General features: G+C 40.9%; 1 protein-coding gene across 1 annotated transcript in view; it reads right to left on the reverse strand.

Annotated features, from left to right (window-relative positions):
• Nucleotides 1–245: 245 nt before the first annotated feature.
• Nucleotides 246–19,492, reverse strand: part of EDC4 (enhancer of mRNA decapping 4) — a 29,984-nt gene continuing 10,737 nt past the window's right edge. Inside the window, exons 13-29 of the mRNA XM_042438041.1 lie at nt 18,947–19,019; nt 17,584–17,675; nt 16,571–16,767; nt 14,920–15,008; nt 13,212–13,365; nt 11,937–12,400; nt 10,907–11,005; nt 9,376–9,528; nt 7,961–8,003; nt 6,978–7,158; nt 5,948–6,103; nt 5,198–5,313; nt 4,706–4,871; nt 3,962–4,148; nt 3,151–3,370; nt 1,647–1,810; nt 246–1,115 (exon numbers count right to left, since the gene is read on the reverse strand). Coding sequence (XP_042293975.1) covers nt 923–1,115; nt 1,647–1,810; nt 3,151–3,370; nt 3,962–4,148; nt 4,706–4,871; nt 5,198–5,313; nt 5,948–6,103; nt 6,978–7,158; nt 7,961–8,003; nt 9,376–9,528; nt 10,907–11,005; nt 11,937–12,400; nt 13,212–13,365; nt 14,920–15,008; nt 16,571–16,767; nt 17,584–17,675; nt 18,947–19,019 — 2,747 coding nt within the window. The 3' untranslated portion in view covers nt 246–922. The remainder of the gene's footprint in view (nt 1,116–1,646; nt 1,811–3,150; nt 3,371–3,961; nt 4,149–4,705; nt 4,872–5,197; nt 5,314–5,947; nt 6,104–6,977; nt 7,159–7,960; nt 8,004–9,375; nt 9,529–10,906; nt 11,006–11,936; nt 12,401–13,211; nt 13,366–14,919; nt 15,009–16,570; nt 16,768–17,583; nt 17,676–18,946; nt 19,020–19,492) is intronic.

Here is a 19,492-nt window from a genome sequence, read left to right on the forward strand (position 1 = left end):
AACTTGCCCAAGTTCTGGGTTCAAGGGCTGCAGGTGGCACAGTCCTAACTCTCTCTCTCTCTCTTTCTGTGCATAATCAGTGTCCCTTCTCTCCTCTTTGATGCCAGCATGATGCCAGAAATTTCACTTTGTGGGAAATGTCTCCATTCAGCTTGACAACTATAAACACAGCCAGCACCAATTAAGACAGTGAACTGGTTAGTCCCAATCAGACTCTACCAAGGAACAGAAGCAGCAACTTTTTTCTTCCAAAAAGTTATTTATTTTTTTAAACATTATTCAAAAATGAAAGGTTAAGATTCTAGATAAAAAGGAGTAGGGGAAAAATAGTAACATGGTGTAAAAGGCAAAACCAAAACCAAACCTAAAGGACTTGTCTGAGCCACAAACATGTTCCATCACACAAAGAACCAGCACTACTTTGCATGATGGGTGTGCTTCATATCACTTCCCCAACTCTAACGCTGCACAAGTAGAAACAAAGCCTTACCAGGGCTGCTGTGTAATTCTAAAACCTGTCCTTACTATGGACAGGTACTTCTGTGATCTTTTTACTTTAGCTGGGCACACAGCCCCCTTTCCCATGATATGAGAATACGCTCCTCCCAACTTCCCAAACTCTTAAAGGGGTTTCCACACTATAAAATAGGAGAAGGATGGGATTAGTCTCTCTCCCTCTTTCTCTTCCTCTCTCCCCACTTTAAATTGTAGGGATACAGATGTACAGTGGGTTGGGGGTCTGCTTGCACAGAAAAATAAGTGTATTTCAGATTATACAAGTAACACAGCTGGGCTTGGACAGCCCTTTATATCCATTCACACATATTGTGTGGATGCACTTTTCTTCTTGCATGAATTTTTAGATAACTAAAAAGAAAAAGCAGCCACATTTGGTTAGCAATGATGGATGGTCAAAGCCTTGTTAGGACATGCTGGGAGTGACCAGGCCTTGAAGCATGATCATGAGCCGGCGGGCAGGCTTGCTCAGGCTGTTGTGAGGCTCTGCCTGCAGGAACTGGAAGAGCTTCTGTCGCACCTGATTCATAACCGAGCCCATGTGGTCACGGGTTATGGGGTCACTGTGGTCTAGATGCATCACTGCCTCTTCCAAGTAACTGTATACAAGAGAGCACAAAGCACATGTTTAGTAAGTTTTAGTTATGTGGATATAGAAGCCACACAAAGAGCTCAGGGCCACAGAAAGAAAGGAGAGGGATGGAGTCTGGTGCCATGTCAAAAGACATAACTCCTATCAGACCCATCTGGAATGGCCAAAGTCAGGGATTATGGAGAGCTGTAATCCAAAACATTTGGAAGCACTAAGTCTCCTAATAATTCACTATCATTTTATGGAAGTACAGGAAAAAGGAAAAAGCAATAATATTTCAGGGTGTTTTATTAAAAAAAAGGAAAGAAAAAAATTGTTTCTCATGAATGCAAAGTTGTGCTTGAAAGTGAAATGTAGCAATGCCTATTAATCTCCAAAATCAAAGTCAACTGAGTAACATCTCCACTGAGACTTCAACATCCATTACAGATCTCTTATATATCCATAAGCAGCAAAAGCAAAATTACATCAAATTAGAGAAATGCACGAAAATATTTTACCTACAGATAAATAGTTCTCACCCTTTTGCCATACTCACTTGAGTTTAAGTTCTGTCCGGGCTCCTAAATCTGAAGAAAGCTGCTGAATTAGAGACAGGAGGACGGGCTGGGACAATGGACATGGATGCTGCCCAAACACTTGCTGAGGATCAACCGTCTCACAAACATAAAGGACCAGGTTCAAATCTGCAGCGGTGAGAGCCTGCAAGAAGGAAAGCAGTCACACAATACTATGGCATGATGGGAAAGCTGCACCTCTGGCTTTACTAGATGAACAAGCCTTTGGGCACAATAACTGACTGGGCACTCTTGTCCATTCATCCCTACTTCTGCTAGTACATTATATTTATCTAATCTTTTCTTCCAAATAATTGTAGGCCTTCCATGCCAGAGACAGACACAAACATCAGACTCTTATTGGGACAGCAAGCGTAGAGCAAATGGAAGGGGAACCATTAAAATCTTGGAAATCTTATGTTTTGGACTACAACTCCCCAAATCTCCTCGCTAGCAGGATTAGTGATCACACTGCCTGGGAGTTTCTGGAAGTTGTAAACTAAACGTAACATTTCCAGACTCTGAAAAGGTGCATGTAAGAGGCCATTTTCATATGTTACAGTTCAGGGAGCACTTGCTATACCTATGCTCAAAGTCGCCAGCATGGATATGAAATCTCTTCCCCTAAAAATGTAAGAGCAAACATTCTTCCAGGAAATCTGCCAAATGGGCTGTGAAGCTAATAACCTTGTGCAGAGAATAATACAAAGGCGAGGGCATTTACATTCACCTTGCCCACAGCTCTGAGGGTTGACAAAATCTGGTTTCTTGAGCATCTTGTCAGAAAGCTGCCACAGGTGAGAGGTATGTAGCAACCAATGGGGTCTAGGACTCCACATAACTTCTGTAAAATGGAGATCTACTTGACTTTGTAAATGCATGGTGTATTTTTAGTCCTGTGTTAGACTTCAGTCTCTCTCCTATTCAGATTGAAATCCTATTTAGAGTTAAATTATTGGATTAGGTAAGTGTATTTGTAATGTTTCATACTAAAGTTTGTAAATAAATCAGTACTTTTTAATTATGAACACTACAGTAATTTGTGTTGTTATATGTCATCTGCTGTTCAACTGTAAACACTGCAAGTTGCTTTGGGCACTCCTGAAAACAGGAGGTGGAGATTGCCCTTTCCAAGCCCTGCATGCAAATAAAAAAGAGTGGGCAAAAATAACCAACCTATTCGTTTCTCTGATCACACAGCATACAGGGTGGTGAGGTGGATATATATGCATGTAGTCGTTTCAATTTTAGACTGTGAAATATAAAACTAGTGCTCTAGGTTCCCTTTTATCGGTTGAACAGCAGCCCCTTTAAAGGTAACTTTCAGAAAGCTACAGCCAATAGCAAGACACCACTGGGTGTGCTTAAAGCACAGCATTACAAATCCTTTAATATGAGACTCCCACTCAACACCATTATTTCTTTGGTGGGCTCAGGTCTTTCAGTGGGCAGCTGAAGAGACAACCTTGTTGGAAGGAAGAATACCTGCTGAAAGGCTTGATTCAGGTGTCCCTGCTGTAACAGTTGCAGCACATGTGCCTGCTGAGACTGAAAGTCTAGGTGAGTGGCAGGTATGGGTGTGCCTGCAGCAGAGCGCATTGCCTGCATGATGCTGGAGGTGACAGCTGCCTGCTGCTCCTTCATGGCCATGCTCACTTCTCCTTTGATCACTCGCTGCACCTGGGCCAGGATGGATTCTTGCATGCTGAAGAAAACAGAGAAATGAGAATGGTTGTGTGTGGAATTTCGTGTCCCCCTCCTATCATGTCAGCAGGTTACTGTTGCTACTGACCACCAGTGAGGAGGAAAAGAAGCAAGAGTGAGCTCACAGATGACTGCAGCCTCTTTTCCCTTCCTCTCAGACCCAGACTGCTGCATTTTAATTGTCTGAACTGTTTCTTCATTTCCTACTCATGTAGGCAAAGTTATGGAATTAACAGATATACTACATACTCTAAAATCCAAACACAACAAGAGGGCCACAGTTATTAGTACCTACTTTACATCACTTATGCTTTATAAATACATTACATTAAACTGGGCACAGATGGATATATCAATTCTCAGCAAGTAGAAAGATAGGGCAGCTCCCAACATTGCACTAGTGAAGAGCATTGTGTCCAACCAGCCAGTTACAAATGTCATACGTGCAAAGGGTTGGTTCAGTTTATTTGTGTGGTTTTGGATATGGCAAGAGCCCATGACTAGTAATATACCTTTGTTTACGCATGGTACCAATGTAGTGAGAATGTCTTCTATATTGAGATATGCATATCACCCCCCTTTCCAAACTCACTTGCCCACGACCACATGGAGCTGATGTTGCACCTCAGTATGCACACTGGTTGCAATGGTGGATGCCATTTGGTCGGTGGTGCTCTGAAATGTGGTGACCAGCTGTCGGAGCTGGTTCAGCTGTGAGTCCCGGGCATCCTGGTCCCGTGCTTTCTTATTCTTCATATGAGTCTCCAGCTGCTGAATATCTATGGGAAGATTCACAAACACTCAATCCATAGGAGAAAATAAAAATAGAACAGGCATATAAGAGCTTAATCTAATGTGTTTCATTTTATTTCTACTATTCTGCAACATGGATCTGGATGAACAAGTAACACCCATCTAGAAAGCTTTTGCAACACTGTCCAAAGTACAAGCCCAGTAGTGTATTCTCACCTACATTTCTTACAAAGTGCTACATTACACATTTATATGGCCTGCTCCATTTCCAAAGATTCAGGACAGTAAGAAGCAGGAAAGTGTCCCTTAAAAAATGTCATCAGAATCCCCTCAAGGTAGGACTCCTGAGCTGCCAGCTTAACTGTGAACCCTAAAAGCCAACCCAAACAGAAGGACTTTCAAAGATTTCCAAAAATGCTCTGGCAAACTCCCAAAGAGGAAATCCCATAGCTATGGAACAATTATTGAGAATGCTGAAACAGTTCCTAAATTGTATAACTAAGAAGACACTTTTCTACATTATTCTAACAACCAATAATCATCCAGTGCAACAAATCAGGCTGACAGTGTGTGAATGACATACATTCTTGTGTGCCTTGCTTGAAGGTGTCGTTGATTTGCTGAAACATGGACTGACAGCTCTTCTCAAAAGCAGGCAGCACCACGTTCTGAAACGCCTCCCGGTACGCTGACTGCATGGGCCCTTGCAAGGTATCAGCAGCTGCCCGGGCAATAGCATCTGTTAGATTCTGAAATTAAAGCACAGGCACAGCCTGGAAGTTGAAGATAGTTTAAACTTCTCAGCATGCTGAGTTTTTTTGGAAAGTGATTGTTTAAGGTTTGAAGGCTGGAGGTATTTTGTGAAAATCTGCCACTCCCGAAAGCTTGCAAGTGTGATGATTATAAGATTTTTGGGGTGTTTTTGCACCTGAAAAAAACTGGTACACATGTGCAGGGGCATGAGGAGGCACAAAAAAGGTACTGAAGGGTCATATGTGGTCTATGGGCTACATTTTCTTTTCTCAAGCTGACAGATAAAAGGAACCTGCTCCCAGCAAATGAGGTCCATTGTTACCTTTGATTTCACCAGCTTGGTGACATTCTCCTTCAATGTCCCCTCAACAGCTGTAAGCTTGTTCGCAATGGTGTTACTCAGCTGCCCAGTGATGGGATCCAAGGTCTTGGAAATGCCTGGTTAGCACAAGACAGCAAGATAACATTATCAGCCCCCCTCTTTTCCCCATAAATGGCAAGCTGTAGGATGATGGGAGCAGAAACAGATGGGCTATTCCTGTAAATTAAGATAGGGAACATGTAACCTTCTATATACTAATGGACTGCAAGTCTCATCATCAATCATCCCTGGCTATGCTGGTGGAAGCTGTGGTGCAACTTCCACACTGAAATGTGTAGACCCACATTTGCTGCTCCTATTATAAACTATGGCATTTATCCTTCCTGTCTGTTTAAGTGGCTCAAGGTACCATCTTTATCACTCCTGCCTAATAGGGCAAGAAAGAGGAAGAAGCCATCTCATCTCAGGATTTTCACACTTTATCTGTTGGGAAACAATGGCATTTATCCTTTCTGCTTGATTAACCATCTCAGAAGTAGAGAGAAACTGAGAGGAGTCACTAGTGCACCAGAGGAGAATCACAGGCTCCTCTCTAAACAGAACTTGATAACCAGGATGTTCACTGAGTTGACTCTATCTTCTTTGCAGCCTCAGCATTCTGAAACCAAATGTCTTCTGAGCATTCTGAGATCCCCTCTACTTTCAATCTCTGAAGAGGACTGCTAGGCAAATTTGAAGTGTGAAACTTACAAGGAGGCACCGTCTTCTTCATCTCTTCACGGATGGTCCTTTCCAGCCGACTGCAAGCAGCTGTGGAGAGGGACTGGGAAAGCTGTTGGGATAGGTGCTCCTGCAGTTGCCCACTACGCTGTTGTCCCTCAGCTAAGGCCTGTTCCAACCTTCGCTCTGAAAACAAGAGAATTAAGGAACACAAAGAAACTGGCAAGAACTCAGAAGGTACCGCACATGATGCACAGAAAAAAGGTCCTAGGTCCAAACTCTGCCTTAGGGTCTCAGAAAAAAGGACCAGGTAGAAAAGTAATGGAAGGGACCACTGCCTGACACTATGGAGAGTTACTGCCAAATACAGTAGAGAATATAAGGAGGATGTTCTCTTGACATCCAATAGAAGCTTTCATCACAACCAAAATCAGCAATAAATGTGTATGTATGTGAACCTGCGTATACCACATTTCAAGTGTTTTAGAACCTGTTTCACTGGATTGCTGTTAGGATAAGGCTGTTATGTCTACCTCCTGTGGAATCCTGGGATTTGCAGTTTAGGGAGGGACATTTAAAATTCTCAACCAGAGAGCTCTTAAGCCTCACTAAATTACAAACCCTAGAATTCCACAGGAGGCAGTCACAGCAGTTAAAGTAGAATTAATAGCGCTGCAATAGTGTAGTGTAATATTGGCCAAAGTCTTGGAAGATCCAGATTCCAGTCCCAAGGAGTCATGAAATTCACTGGGTGACCTTGGGTTTGTTTCTCTTTCTCTCTCATTCTGATCAATGTTAGAGGGCTGTTGTGGAGACCAAAGAGGGAACACACCACCTTGAGTGCAATGGAAGAAGTATAAATATAACTATCAATAATCAGATATTATGCCCTAAACAAGGCTGCCAGAAACGTTTAATCACCGTAACTTTAAAAGGGAGACATGGAAGACTGCTAGGGACATGGACAAAGAATGCACACTACAGTTCCCAAGACTGTCAACTGAATGGGACAAACTGCAAAGAAAGAAGATGCCAGAAGGCATTTTCCTAGGAAGGATACGCTCCTGCTCTTGCTGAGATTCTGCCACTCTTTCTATGTGGCCCATAAGGGAGCTCTGCACAGTGTCCAAGTGATCACTTAACCTCTGCATTAGCTCCATCTGGTTTTGTCTCAGTTCCGCAATTTCCCTCTGCTGTGTCCTCAGCAATGACATCAGTTCATCCTGGTACTCTGGAGCAACCTAATAGAAGGCGAGACAGGAGAAACAGCAGCATTCTGTGACTCTGACACATCCTACTTCTACATAAGTATGTAGGAGGAAAATATACATAGGAAATCAAAAGCATTGCCAAGGAACTGACTATCCCAAGGCAAAGATATGGCAATGTTTAAAAACAATGGGCTCACCCTAGGCTATTAATTTATCCCAAATGAGTTCTACAGCATGAAAACTGCAAGCAAACTGCATGAAACCAATATCCATAGAAGGGAAGGAACATCAATCCCAATCAATGTACTCTGTTTCAATACTGGGCGAGTCTAAAGCCAGGGAAAAGCATCACAAAATGTTCAAGTTAACCGATCAAATTCTTCCTTTTATGTGGATTTTAACATTTTGGATATCTAGTTTACTAAATAGTTCCCCAGCCTGGTATTTTCAGGTTTACACTGTGTTTGTCAGGATGATAAAGCAGAGGTTAGAATTCAGGTCACATGAGGTTTCAGTGTGACATCACTGCAGTTTCAGAAAGGCAAGCAAACACAGGCTCATACCTTCCTTTGATGCAGCGAAAGCATTTTGACCATGTGAAAAGATCTCTTCTTAATATAATCTCTGCATTTCTGGATTCCCAAAACAAAATTCAAACAATGTACTAGAGCCATTTGTCAAAATCTAGTGGTCATAATCTTAATCACCCTCTCCCTGCTCCTCTCCCTTTTTTGAGCCCTGAGCCTGTGCAATTCTAGAAGAACAGAAGTGCATTGTTTATGAAGAAGATGACTCTTGACGTGCATGGAGGCTCATGAAGAAAGACACTAACCTGCTGATCAAAGGATCTTGGGGACTGTGATACATCCCTGGAACTGAAGAGAAAGTGTATTTATCATCACCACCATCATCACCACCACCATGACCAAGAGCAAAAAAACAAAAAATATCAAAAATCTAACAAAAAAAAAAAAAAAAAAAAACCTACACAAAAAAGAAATATACATACGTCTGAATACTACTGACATTCTCAACTACAGCTGGCCTTTTGTGGAGGTTGTACAACCTCATTCATGTGTTTTGTCTCTCAGTGTGCCGTCTGGGTGTGGGGGAGAAGATGGACAGGAGTATAGCAGAGGTAGCCTCTGAGAGAGATGGATGTGTTGTGATACCAAGGTGGGTAAGAGGTACAGGGTGGGTTTATTGGTGGGAAAGAAGACAGGCAGGAGGAGGGCAAGAAAGATGGGCTGCTACTCTTGCCACTGGCCTGGTCCTGTGAGGTCTTCCATATCTAGGGCCTTTTCTAGCTCTGGTAGTGAGCAGCAGCTACAAACTCAGCAATAATCAAATCTACTGAAGTTAAAGCAAAACTGAGGCCTGACTATAGAGTAGATCTACTGAGTCATGGGACTAATATGAGCATTGATTCATAACTGATTCATAATTCAACAATAAGTACCAATTAGGTGGTATTACCAATAAGATTCAGATTCAGATTACATAAATAAATGTTTGACTAATTCTAAGCTTCTATCAATAATGAAGTCTTCTTAATTTTCTTTTCATAATCAACAAGATATAAACAACTCAATCTCTACTTGAAATATGTACAGCAATGACACAAAAAATGTATATTTGTGACTATTAATTATATTAAGAAAAAGAGCCCTCCCTCCATTCCATCTGCCTTGGTTCAGGCCTCAGAAGGAGAGAAGAATGCTGGACTTGATCCCCTCCCTGCCGCCATTCCCTTCTCCTTTTGTGTCGTGTCTTTTTAGATTGTAAGCCTGAGGGCAGGAAACTGTCTATTATCCCCTGTTGTAAACCGCTTGGATTCCCAGTGATTGGGCGGCATATAAATAAATCCTATTATTATTATTATTATTATTATTATTATTATTATTATTATTATTATGCCTGTCTGCAGCATCCAAAGCTATTAATTTTATTTATTTTTTCCTGTCTGCAATAAAGAGAAGGGATGGATCTGTTGCCAAAAGATGATAGCTTCTTCAAGACTACCAGTGAGCTCATGTCAGAAGTAAAATATCAAGCTATGACCTTGTGGACTTGCAACTCCCATCTCTTAATCACTGTCTTGCATAATGTGCCGAGACATCATGTTGTGACAATGAAGGAGAAAGAAAAGAGTTTAACAAAGGCATTTCTGTTCTTCTGGCTGTAAAGTAAAACATTGGGTTTCTGCAGAGTTGGATTTCTCCCCAAACTTACAGGATATGTACTTACTCATCATCTTTCTTCCCCTTCCTCTTAAGTTTTGGGGAGGCTCGAGGAGACACCTTGGCTTTCCAGTCCTTCACAGGCAGCCGCTGGGCAGCTGCTTTGGCACTAAATCCACCTGACGTAGAAGCTAAGCTTGCAACTTCATCATCATGATCACTGCAAAAGGAAAAGAGCAGAAGTCAGGAAACTAGCACTACTGAGTAACACTTTCTCACAACCTTATGCTCAGCAGCAACAGAATAGAGTAGTCACTTACACTGAACTGTGGCAACACTATCTTCAGGGTCTGGTGCAACTGCAGCCATGCCAGAGCTGCACCAGGTGACACCAACCTCAAGGAAACCACTGGATGGCTCCTTTCTTAGAAGGAAGCTGATTCTATAGAAACCGGAGTTGAATTCAATACCATCATATGTGGTACAAGGACTACACTCAGAATAAATGTACACTAATACAAATACCCTCACTTTGCATTTGTAAACACAAACTATCTAGCGTTCATAATGAGCAAAGATGGACAGGCTGCATGACTTTAATTGCATTTCTTTAAGTGGTCATCTGTGAGTCACACAACTGGGCATTCTGCACATGCATAGTACATCTTTGGAAACTTCTAGAATAGTTATATAAGCATTTTGGCGGTAGCTCTGCCCACCTCCAATTCTACCTCTCAGTTTCTGCTCATTTACCTCAGAAACCACACGAGGCAGTGAACTATAACAACCTAAAATAACTTTTGCAGAGCCATTTGTTGATGTACTAAAGAAAATGTTTCTGTCTGAATAGCATTCACAAGTCATTTTTAATCCTCGCGGGGAGGTAGGATCCTTTCCCATAAATTCTGCTGATAAGCTCCCATACAATCCATGTAGTCAGTGATTCTGAGGCTGGGAATGGATGAGAAGTAGAGCCTTTTTACCACTGTGTTGAGATTCTGGTCTTCCTTATCATCTGGTGCCAAGGATGAGACTGTGAAGTCTGAACCACAATGTAGCCAAATTTGATCAAAACTGTAAATATATCTGAATTGAAAGACACATCAGAGAGGTTCCTCCAATGCTTGCTCATATGGCAGACAAAAAGGAACTGAGGTTAATAAGTGGAAACAGTGAGGGAAAAAGCTGGGGGTGGGATATAGCTTATGTAACTATTCTAGAAGATTCCGAAGATACACTGCACAGGTGCAGAATACCCAACAGATACCATGAAGAAGGATCACTTAATACAGGTGGTCACAATTTCCCTGGCCACTGCTGCATGGCAGATGAGAGCATTTGTGGTCTTTATGGAAGATGGTGCCCATCTCTATAGGAAAAACTTAAACGCTTGAAAGTTACATTAAAAAATAAAATCCAAGTTCTTATTACTCATGATTCTGGGGAAAAAACTGAGTATGTACAAGCATATGTATTCAGTTCTGCATAGTACTGCCCTGAAGTTCATTGGCTTGCTGTATCCAAAAGTGTCAGATGAATTCAGTAAATTGCAACAGAGAGGGAGGAAGAGAGAGCAAGAGAGATGTACATGTCCATACCTTTGCTCAGCACTAGCATCCTGACTGTCATGCTGCAGCATATGGTAACTATGCCTGTGATAAGAGCTCTTGTGTTTTTCTTCAACTTCATTCCTGGGGCTAAGAAAAAAAGAAGGGATCGTTCCATCAGACTAAATTTATTCAACCTCATTCATGCAAGTGGCAAGAGCCATCACTCAGATATAAAACAACCTGTGGAGTTTTCTCTTTTCTGTGTAAGGTACCTGGTGTGTGTGTATTGTATGCCTAACTCAGATCTTATTTTCAACGGACTCTCACCAAACGTGTCTTCTTGAAGCCTAACCTGGACATGGACTTCAAATGGCAATTTGGGGAAAAGTGCTGACGTTAGGAAGAGAAGCAAGGACAATTCTTCTACTAGTGATACGGCTGGATGTACACAGAGCAGTGATGCTTCACAGAAGGGGTGTCTGCTTACAAACTTCATAAGCAGAAGATCTCAGACTCAATCCCTGCCACTTCTATTTTGAAAAAAAAAAAGGGAGAGAGAGAGAGAGAGAGAGAGAGAGAGAGAGAGAGAATCTAACAGGTCTGGAAAAGATCTGAGATCCTGAAGAGCTACCACCACCATTCCCTACTCTGAATACTGGGATAGAAGGCAGAAAAAAAAAGGAGTTAATTTTCAAACAGTATTATTTCTAGAGGACTAAGAGATAATAATGGCTTTTGGCTTTTAATACGATGTGATGGACTGAGCTTTTAACTGGGGCTAGTGTTGTTGTTTCTGATTTATGTTTTATATGTGTTTTTAAAAACTCTTTTTTACCTGCATTTTTAACCAGTGCTTTTTAAATAGAAATTTGATTTAATTGTGTCTTAACTTTTGTGCTGAAAAGCTTTTTAATTGTATTGTGTTTTTAAAAGGTTCTACACCACCTCGGCTCCCATGTTGTAAGAAAGGCAGGATATAAAATAAAAAGATAGACAGCCAAGTAAGGAAAGGTTAAGATGGTTCCCCATCCCATCCCACCCTGCCCTACCCAACAAGGAAGGAGAGAGAACAGACTACCTGTCTGCCATGCTGTTCCTGGTTTCTCTGGTGATGTCAGGAGCAGCTGGCCATGGCTGGCTCACATTAGTGTCAGAAGTCGCAGTTTCCTGAGGTAAGGCTGTCTCTAGCAGGGAGGGTGCGGTTAACATGTCCACCTCATTGGGAGCCATGTCTAAGGAGTGATGGCTATGCTCAGAACCATGTCGATTCCGGGGAGACAGCAAGTGCAAAGCTGATGCTGCAGAAGCCATGCTGTCTGTGTGATGGTTAGAATCCAGGACCTCTGTGGGGAGCCCTGAAGGAGCTGCACCAAAGCTGCGCTGCAGGGTCTCTGAAGCAATCTCGGGGATATCCTGAGACATGGCAGTCGAGGCCGAGGAAATGACGTCTGGGGAGCGTTCACGGGTAGGGGAAGACTGAGGTACCACCAGAGGCTCCACTTCTTGCCGCTCCAGCACATGCGTGGGGTTTTCTGGGGAAATCTTCAACAAAGAAAGAAAAGCTTTTTTTGTAACAAATTTGTTTGTCTGAGTACCTAGGAATCATACATCCAACTTTCTTGTCTGTTCTCTTTACCCTTTTCTCCACTGTTCATATTTATTCTAAAACTGGCTTTTTTGGCAGATGTCTCCAAAGTGATATATAATTAAAACACAATAAAAAACAAAACAAAAATACTTTAAAGATTTATACACTTTAAGCATATGAGACAGTTTTGCAGTTTTTATTCAGCTTTTGTGATCTGAATCTTGGAACAGTGTGCATACCTGCTTGATTTTATCTTCAAAGCAAGATTGTTCAGGCTACAAGCTAGTGATTCACCCAAGTTCACCCAGTTAGCTTCACAGATATGCAAAGATATAAACTCAGGTGCCCACTTACCTAGTACAATACTCTAACCACAATACTTCACCATATTAAATGTGTTGTATAGGGAATATTATCTTTGGGTGCTTATTTTTAATGAACAGATGAAAGAATAAGTAGCTAGTGAAGTACAGAAGTACATGTGCACAAAAGGGGCAAAGAAACGAGGGACTGATGAGATCACAGGAAGCCAAGAGCTATGTTACTTTTCTTATAGTTTGGTGTTACTGAATGCCAAGGGACAGCTGTGATTTTGGGGTTTTTTGTAGGCAGTGACCAAATGCTTTAAAATGCTCCTTTACGGAGGCAACACTAGCAGGTGGTGAGGATTAATGGGCTAGAAATCAGTGGGTTAAATGGAGACTAGCAGAGTCAATGCAAAGGCAGAGAGAAAGCTTAAATATTAGGAAAAAGAAGTTACCCTACCGAGATGGGAACCTTTGGGGTCAATCTATCAGGAAGACCAGAGAGGAGAACTGAATGACTTCGTGGGCTTGTCTGGAGACTCCCACTACTGCTGCTCAGTCCAAGGCTGCCATCCAATTGCATCTTTGAGCTTGGAGATACCTCTTCAGCTGGCCTATGGCAGAAAGAAACCCAGAGAAATTACAGAGAGTAAGCAAGGGGGCATTTTCTTGGTGTGTTGGCATGGAAATTCAATTGGCAGATGTGAAGACATTAATTGTGGGAGTATATATACCAATAAAAAACAAGAGTTATTTCCCTCCAAAAAATTATTACAAGAGATATTAAAGCAATCTTATGAAAACATAATAATCATGGGTGACTGGAAAAGGATAGTTGACCCCACATTGGATAGACGTTCAGAGAAAGAGTCTCCAGGATTAGCAGGATTTTTTGCTGGCTTTCAAGAAGAAATGGATTTGGGAGACATTCTGAGTGGTACTGACACTGATGCTGAGGGAGGGCAAGAGTGATCATGTTCTCCTGGAGTTTTTTATTCAGTGGAAAGGGAAAGCCAAGCATAGCTAGACATACATTCTAGACTTTGGGAAAGATGATTTCAGTAAATTTAGGAAAATACTGGGTGTGATTCCATAGTGAGCAACAGTAAAAGAGAAGGGAATTCAGAATGGATGGGAGTTTCTCAAAAGGGAGACACTGAAGGCACAATTTCAAACAGTTGCAATGAGGAGGAAAAATGGGAAGTGTCTCAAAAAACCAGGATGGGTGACTAAAGAACTTTAAACTGAGCTAAGTTTTAAAAGGGACATGTCTAAGAAATGGAAAAGGGGGGTAATCGCCAAAGAGGAATTCAAATAAATAGCTAGCATGTGAAGGGGTAAACTCAGAAAAGCTAAAGTGCAGAATGAATTTGCAAGATACTTTTAAGTCAAATTTCAAGTCAAGGCACCTCAATTCTATTGCCTAACGCATTTGCTGGTCCCCTCCAAGAAAAGCATCCTGCACTTTGGAGGTGAGTCTTGCCTGCTGCTCAAAGTGAATGGCACTAGTAAGTCAGTCACTAAAAATATACAAGTCTCAAGTTGAGTTGAGTCAGTCTGTCATTGTTTCAAGCTCAAGTCCAAGTAAAGTCACTGAAGTGACCTGAATCTAACTTAAGTTCAAGTCTACATTACTGATCTTAACCATGAACACGTCTCACTCTCTGTACAGAAGGAATCAGAAAATTATTGTCCACAAATTCCTTATCTGATAAATAACACTGTTGGCTCTGTTCTTCTGTATCGAATGTGGCAACTAACAACTGTGTCAGACATTGGTCTATAACTGCTATAAGCCCTCAGTACAGATTCTGCTGGCTAGAGCTAATGGGAGGCGTAGTTCAACAAGAAGTTGCCCACCTGTTATCATGCTCTCTTCTCCACATTACAATCGTATTCCAAGTAAAAATGTTCCTTCCTCCCCGCCATAAAGTCCATTCCCACCTCATTCTAGGAAAATTTTGGAGAATGAGGGAAGAGAGAGAAGAGTTTCTGATAGAAAGGCTACTACTCCCTGGGAACAGGGTAGGATATTTGGCAATTCTTGGCTAAGAAAATCTGCATTAATCAGCTCCCTTGAGAATTCCTGCAGAATTAGTTCATTTGATAGATGCTTCTGAATGAAAGCAGAAAATTGGATGGAACCAGGAAGAAATCTTTGGACTTACCTAGGAATTGGGGGCTCGCTAACAGAAGAACTGCTCATGGTAGTGACAGCTGTGAGCGAACTGATGCTGCTTCCAGGTGATCCTGTGATCTGGCATAAAGAATACATGAGATCAGAAGAGAATTTGCTATTATTTTACTTAGATAAGCACACCTTTCCCCACTATTATGTCTACCACTAGCTTCTCTAATTGTATTTGTCAGAACTTTGTATACTCTTCCCCCAGATACACTCAATCAGTCTTCGGTGGATGATCAGAAAGATGTTTATTGCTGGAGTCATAGAGGATTCGAAGCTGTCAGTAAGGCACCTTGGACAGAACTGAAGAATTAAGGACATCCACACATCTAATAAAAGTTTTTGAAAATTATTAGCTCCACCGCATCCTATTGGCGGGCTAGCCACATATCAAATTAACTTCTGTTGCATTTTCTGTTTTTGACCAGGACAGCTTTTCTCTGTGTCTTAGCTGGGTTATAACCAGGCACTCCTGTGATAATTAAATCCTTGCAGTCTTTGAACCAGCCAAGGAAAAAACACTCCCATACATTCCTTTTACTACTCCCCAATTATCTCAACCTCCCTCTAAAGCTGCCTTAGTCCATGCAGTTAAAGATTTGTTTTAAACTTATAAAACTCCACATTTTAACTATCTATATGAAAGTCAATCAAAACATAGTTGGTTAAACCCCAAATAATTATTTGTACATATTTCCCCAAACTATCACAACTTTTATAGTGTATATTATATAAACTATAGGAATAACAATTGACCATACATGTATAATATCATATAACATATGTCACCTCCATAAACAAAACTTGGAGTCCCCAGCACTATATCATGGCAGGATTAGCTCAAGTTTGACAGTACTACATATTATATAACCACCAACCAAGTTTTCTTTCCCCATTTCTTCTACTTTCGTGCCCAAAGGAAGATTTTGAGAAACCTGAAATTGAGCTCAATAGTATTGTGATTAGTCCAGAATTAGTTTGGAACAATTCTCACAGATTTTTTTCATTCTTACAATGTGCTTGTGCTTCTTAGATTTAAGTTTTATTATATGGTTACAATCTTTATTTTGTGAATTGTCAAGAATGCTTTGGGCAGGAAAAATGTAATAAATAAAAATTAGAAATCATGTCACTGCTTCAGTTTAAATAAATTCATAATCATCTGTTTTAAAACATCACTAACCACACAACTAGTCTAATTTGTAAAAATCATTGTTATAACTCTAGTGTCCTTACTTTTGTACCAATAATAACCAATTTATTCAGAACATATTTTCCTGGGTAAATGCTACTTGCAAATTCCATTCAAACACTGCCTTTACTGCAATCAATTTTCTCTCTCTATTTGCATTTAAAATGTACTGCAGCAACTGGATCAATATCCTCCCCTAAACAAGCTGAAACTACTAATTTCCTGAAAGAAACAAGCTGATTCCCTTAAAGCCTTTAGCAAAGCAAGCACAGACTCTTGAAGTCAGAATTCTGTCTGTGCTACTCATAAAGTAAATAAAATATTCAGTTTTAGGAGTTCAATGTAGAAAATGTTTTCAAACCCTCTACATTATACTCTCTTAACTAAGGCAGCAAGGAAAATATGCAGGAAGTCTGTCACACAGTCAATCCAAGGCAGTTACCTGTTGCAGAGATGTACTGGGAGTCATGAATGCATCTGGAGTCATGAGTTTCAGTTTTGTATCATTGGATGGGGAGAGGAAATCCACAGGCACAGATAGCTCTGAAATGCGGCGTAAATCTGGCTGTGAGCCATGCATGGATCCTTTCTCTGATCCCAGCCCTTCTGTACCTAAGTCAGCCAGGTGGTCTGGGAATGCTTCAGAACACACAATATGGATTAATAGCAACTCAAGTCAAGAGCAAAGAGAGAAATTATAGCCACATACAATCACACTCCTCCCCAGGCATGTAACTGAAATTGTGCTGAACACATAAGATGAAAAAGACGCCAAAGTCCCCTGGCTGTTACTAGATGCTCAGTAGCTGAAGTCAGGGTCAAGTAAGCGAAATATTAAACATAGGATGATGATGATGGATAATTGGTGATGCTGAAGAGTACATGTGTTGCATCCAGAGCCTCCCAAGTGGAGTTATTTGGGAGGCTTTGGATGCAGCATATGTACCCTTGTCACTGAACTTATGATCCCTCCTATAGAAACGACGTCCTACAATTAACAAAGCCACAATCAGGAGTCCAGAAATCTTCCAGTAATTACAACACTGAGCAACAGAAGCCAGAAGACTTATGATCTGGAGGTCTTCAAATACAGCTAAAAATGTCAAATGTCATTTTAAAGAGACAGTTAAAGTGTGCCATCATCTGTGATACTGAAATTAATACCACCACTAAAGTGGCTGTAACGTCTAGAACGAGAACTTTAAAGTACAAGCCTGTATGTATCTATTCAAAGGGTAAGCTGCAGTGAATTACATGGGGCCTACAGACAGACACACGCTCCTGGATAAGTGTGTATAGCAGCCTTGCCCAAAACCCATTCCCCTTCACATGACTTTGTGTATAGTTTCCAAACATTTCAGGAAATTTAGCCAGCAGCTATGCATTATAGGAATGATAGTCCATGACATCTGGAGGGTAAGAGGCAGAAAGAAGTTGATGTATAGAAATACTCACCAAAATCTTCATGGGAGCCATGAGAGGGTATTGGAGCAGCTGTGTCTGGACTGTGAAGAGGTTGGAATCTGATTTGTACATCCTGAAGGGCCCTGTAAAAAACAAAACAGGCATATATCTTCAGTTTAAAGACCTCACCTCAATCTGTTGAATCAAGTACTATGCTAAATCTGTAATGCTGTTTCATGAAAGGAGAGGCTAGAAGCAAACTCAGTTTAAATGCATATTTGAATATTACTAGGATGTCTGCCTCATAGAATATTTGTAGTATACTGCCTCATAAAGCAGTGTGGAGAAAACTTCTGTTTAGTCTACTGACTCTAGTCCTCAACTGAATGCTATAATAAAATAAAACAAACATTTTAAGTTCATTCATAAGCCAGAATTTTCTTGGTGTCTTACAACTTACACTGGCACAGTATTTTGTTATTCTAACACAGTAGTACATAGCAGCAGTGAGGAGATAACCTTCTCTTCCACCTCCATCCCCAGGAATGGAGATCTGGATAGAGATCTATTCCTATGCCAGCTCTCCTATTGCCTCACCCATTTTACCCCTGCTACTCCACTGGCACCAATACCACCACTGTTATGCTAACAAGCAGAACTGTGACCATTTGGACCTGTGCCTGTTTTTAGCCAGAGAACTCTGCCAAATCTTTACTGTAACACATTCAAGAATTCATTATGCATTTAATACCAGCAGCAAAAATGATATGTGGAAATCTAAAGGAAGACTAAAAAGAGAAATTTGAGGTGGGGAAGATTAAAAAAAACACAGTAGTATTATATCAGAGAGAAGAGGATTTGGTGAAATTTGGAAAGCTATGACAAAATATTTGTTCAACGTGTATAATAAATAAAACATACTTAAACATATGTTTGAATCTAACATATTAAAAAAATCTTAAAGTACAATTAAAAGAATAAAAATAATTTAAAATTTTCACCTGGCTAGAAATGGGAATATTTACTTTTACCTTACTTTTTGTGAGCTAGCTATGAATCCCGATTCCTTCACCAGATATATTCATTTGAATGAAAGTGAATATTGTTTCATAGCACCCTGCGCCATTCAGTAGTTTAGAAATAATTTGCCATAATTTGGGATGTGATCTCAGACATGCAAATTCTACACATATACAAAGCTAGATCCCTCTCCTTTATAGGAAGCCAACTTTACATCCTGTGTCGGGGTGATCATCTGTTTGTTGGTTGATTTTTTAAGGGAAAGCATGGAGGAAAACTCCAGAGGGGTTGAGAGGGAGAGCTGCCAAATTAAGACATACCAGCAGGCTGGAACTGCATTAAGTCAATGTAGATAGTCTAGCAAAGAAATCAGAAGCTGGTATCAAACACTCACTTAGTGTGGACACAGAAGAGTTTGATCAGCACTCCTGCAGCTGATTCCACAGCTCCCGTACCCTGGGTGCCTTCTGGAAAAACAATAGAGAATTGTAATTTGTTTCCTCAATTAGCCTGGTGTCAGCAGCAGAATGAGGACCAGCCAGGACTGCAGGTGATGATGACAGGACCCCGAGTACCCAAACAATGATAGTTCCATAAAAATAGATGTGACCCTTTGTATACAAGCTCACCAAACTAAGAGCAATCAGGATGATATTTAAAGGAACCCAGTTTGTTCTCTCAAGAGCTTAACTTCCTTCAAACATTTTAGTAAATCAAACTAAACCTGGTCTCCCCTGAGCATAGTAAGACAGGGCTGGGCATATTGCAAGAAAACATTCAGATTGTTCTTTCTGGAAGTAAAGTATAAGACTAGCATTACATTTACTCCTATGACTGGATTAAACACATCACCAGCTGTGAACTGTGAAAACTGTACTTCTGTAACAAACCACTGTGTGTTACAGACATTAAAATAAGCCGCTCTGAGTCCCAGTCCTAG

The sequence above is a fragment of the Sceloporus undulatus genome, chromosome 8 (assembly GCF_019175285.1).
Source record: "Sceloporus undulatus isolate JIND9_A2432 ecotype Alabama chromosome 8, SceUnd_v1.1, whole genome shotgun sequence".
NCBI lineage: Eukaryota > Metazoa > Chordata > Lepidosauria > Squamata > Phrynosomatidae > Sceloporus > Sceloporus undulatus.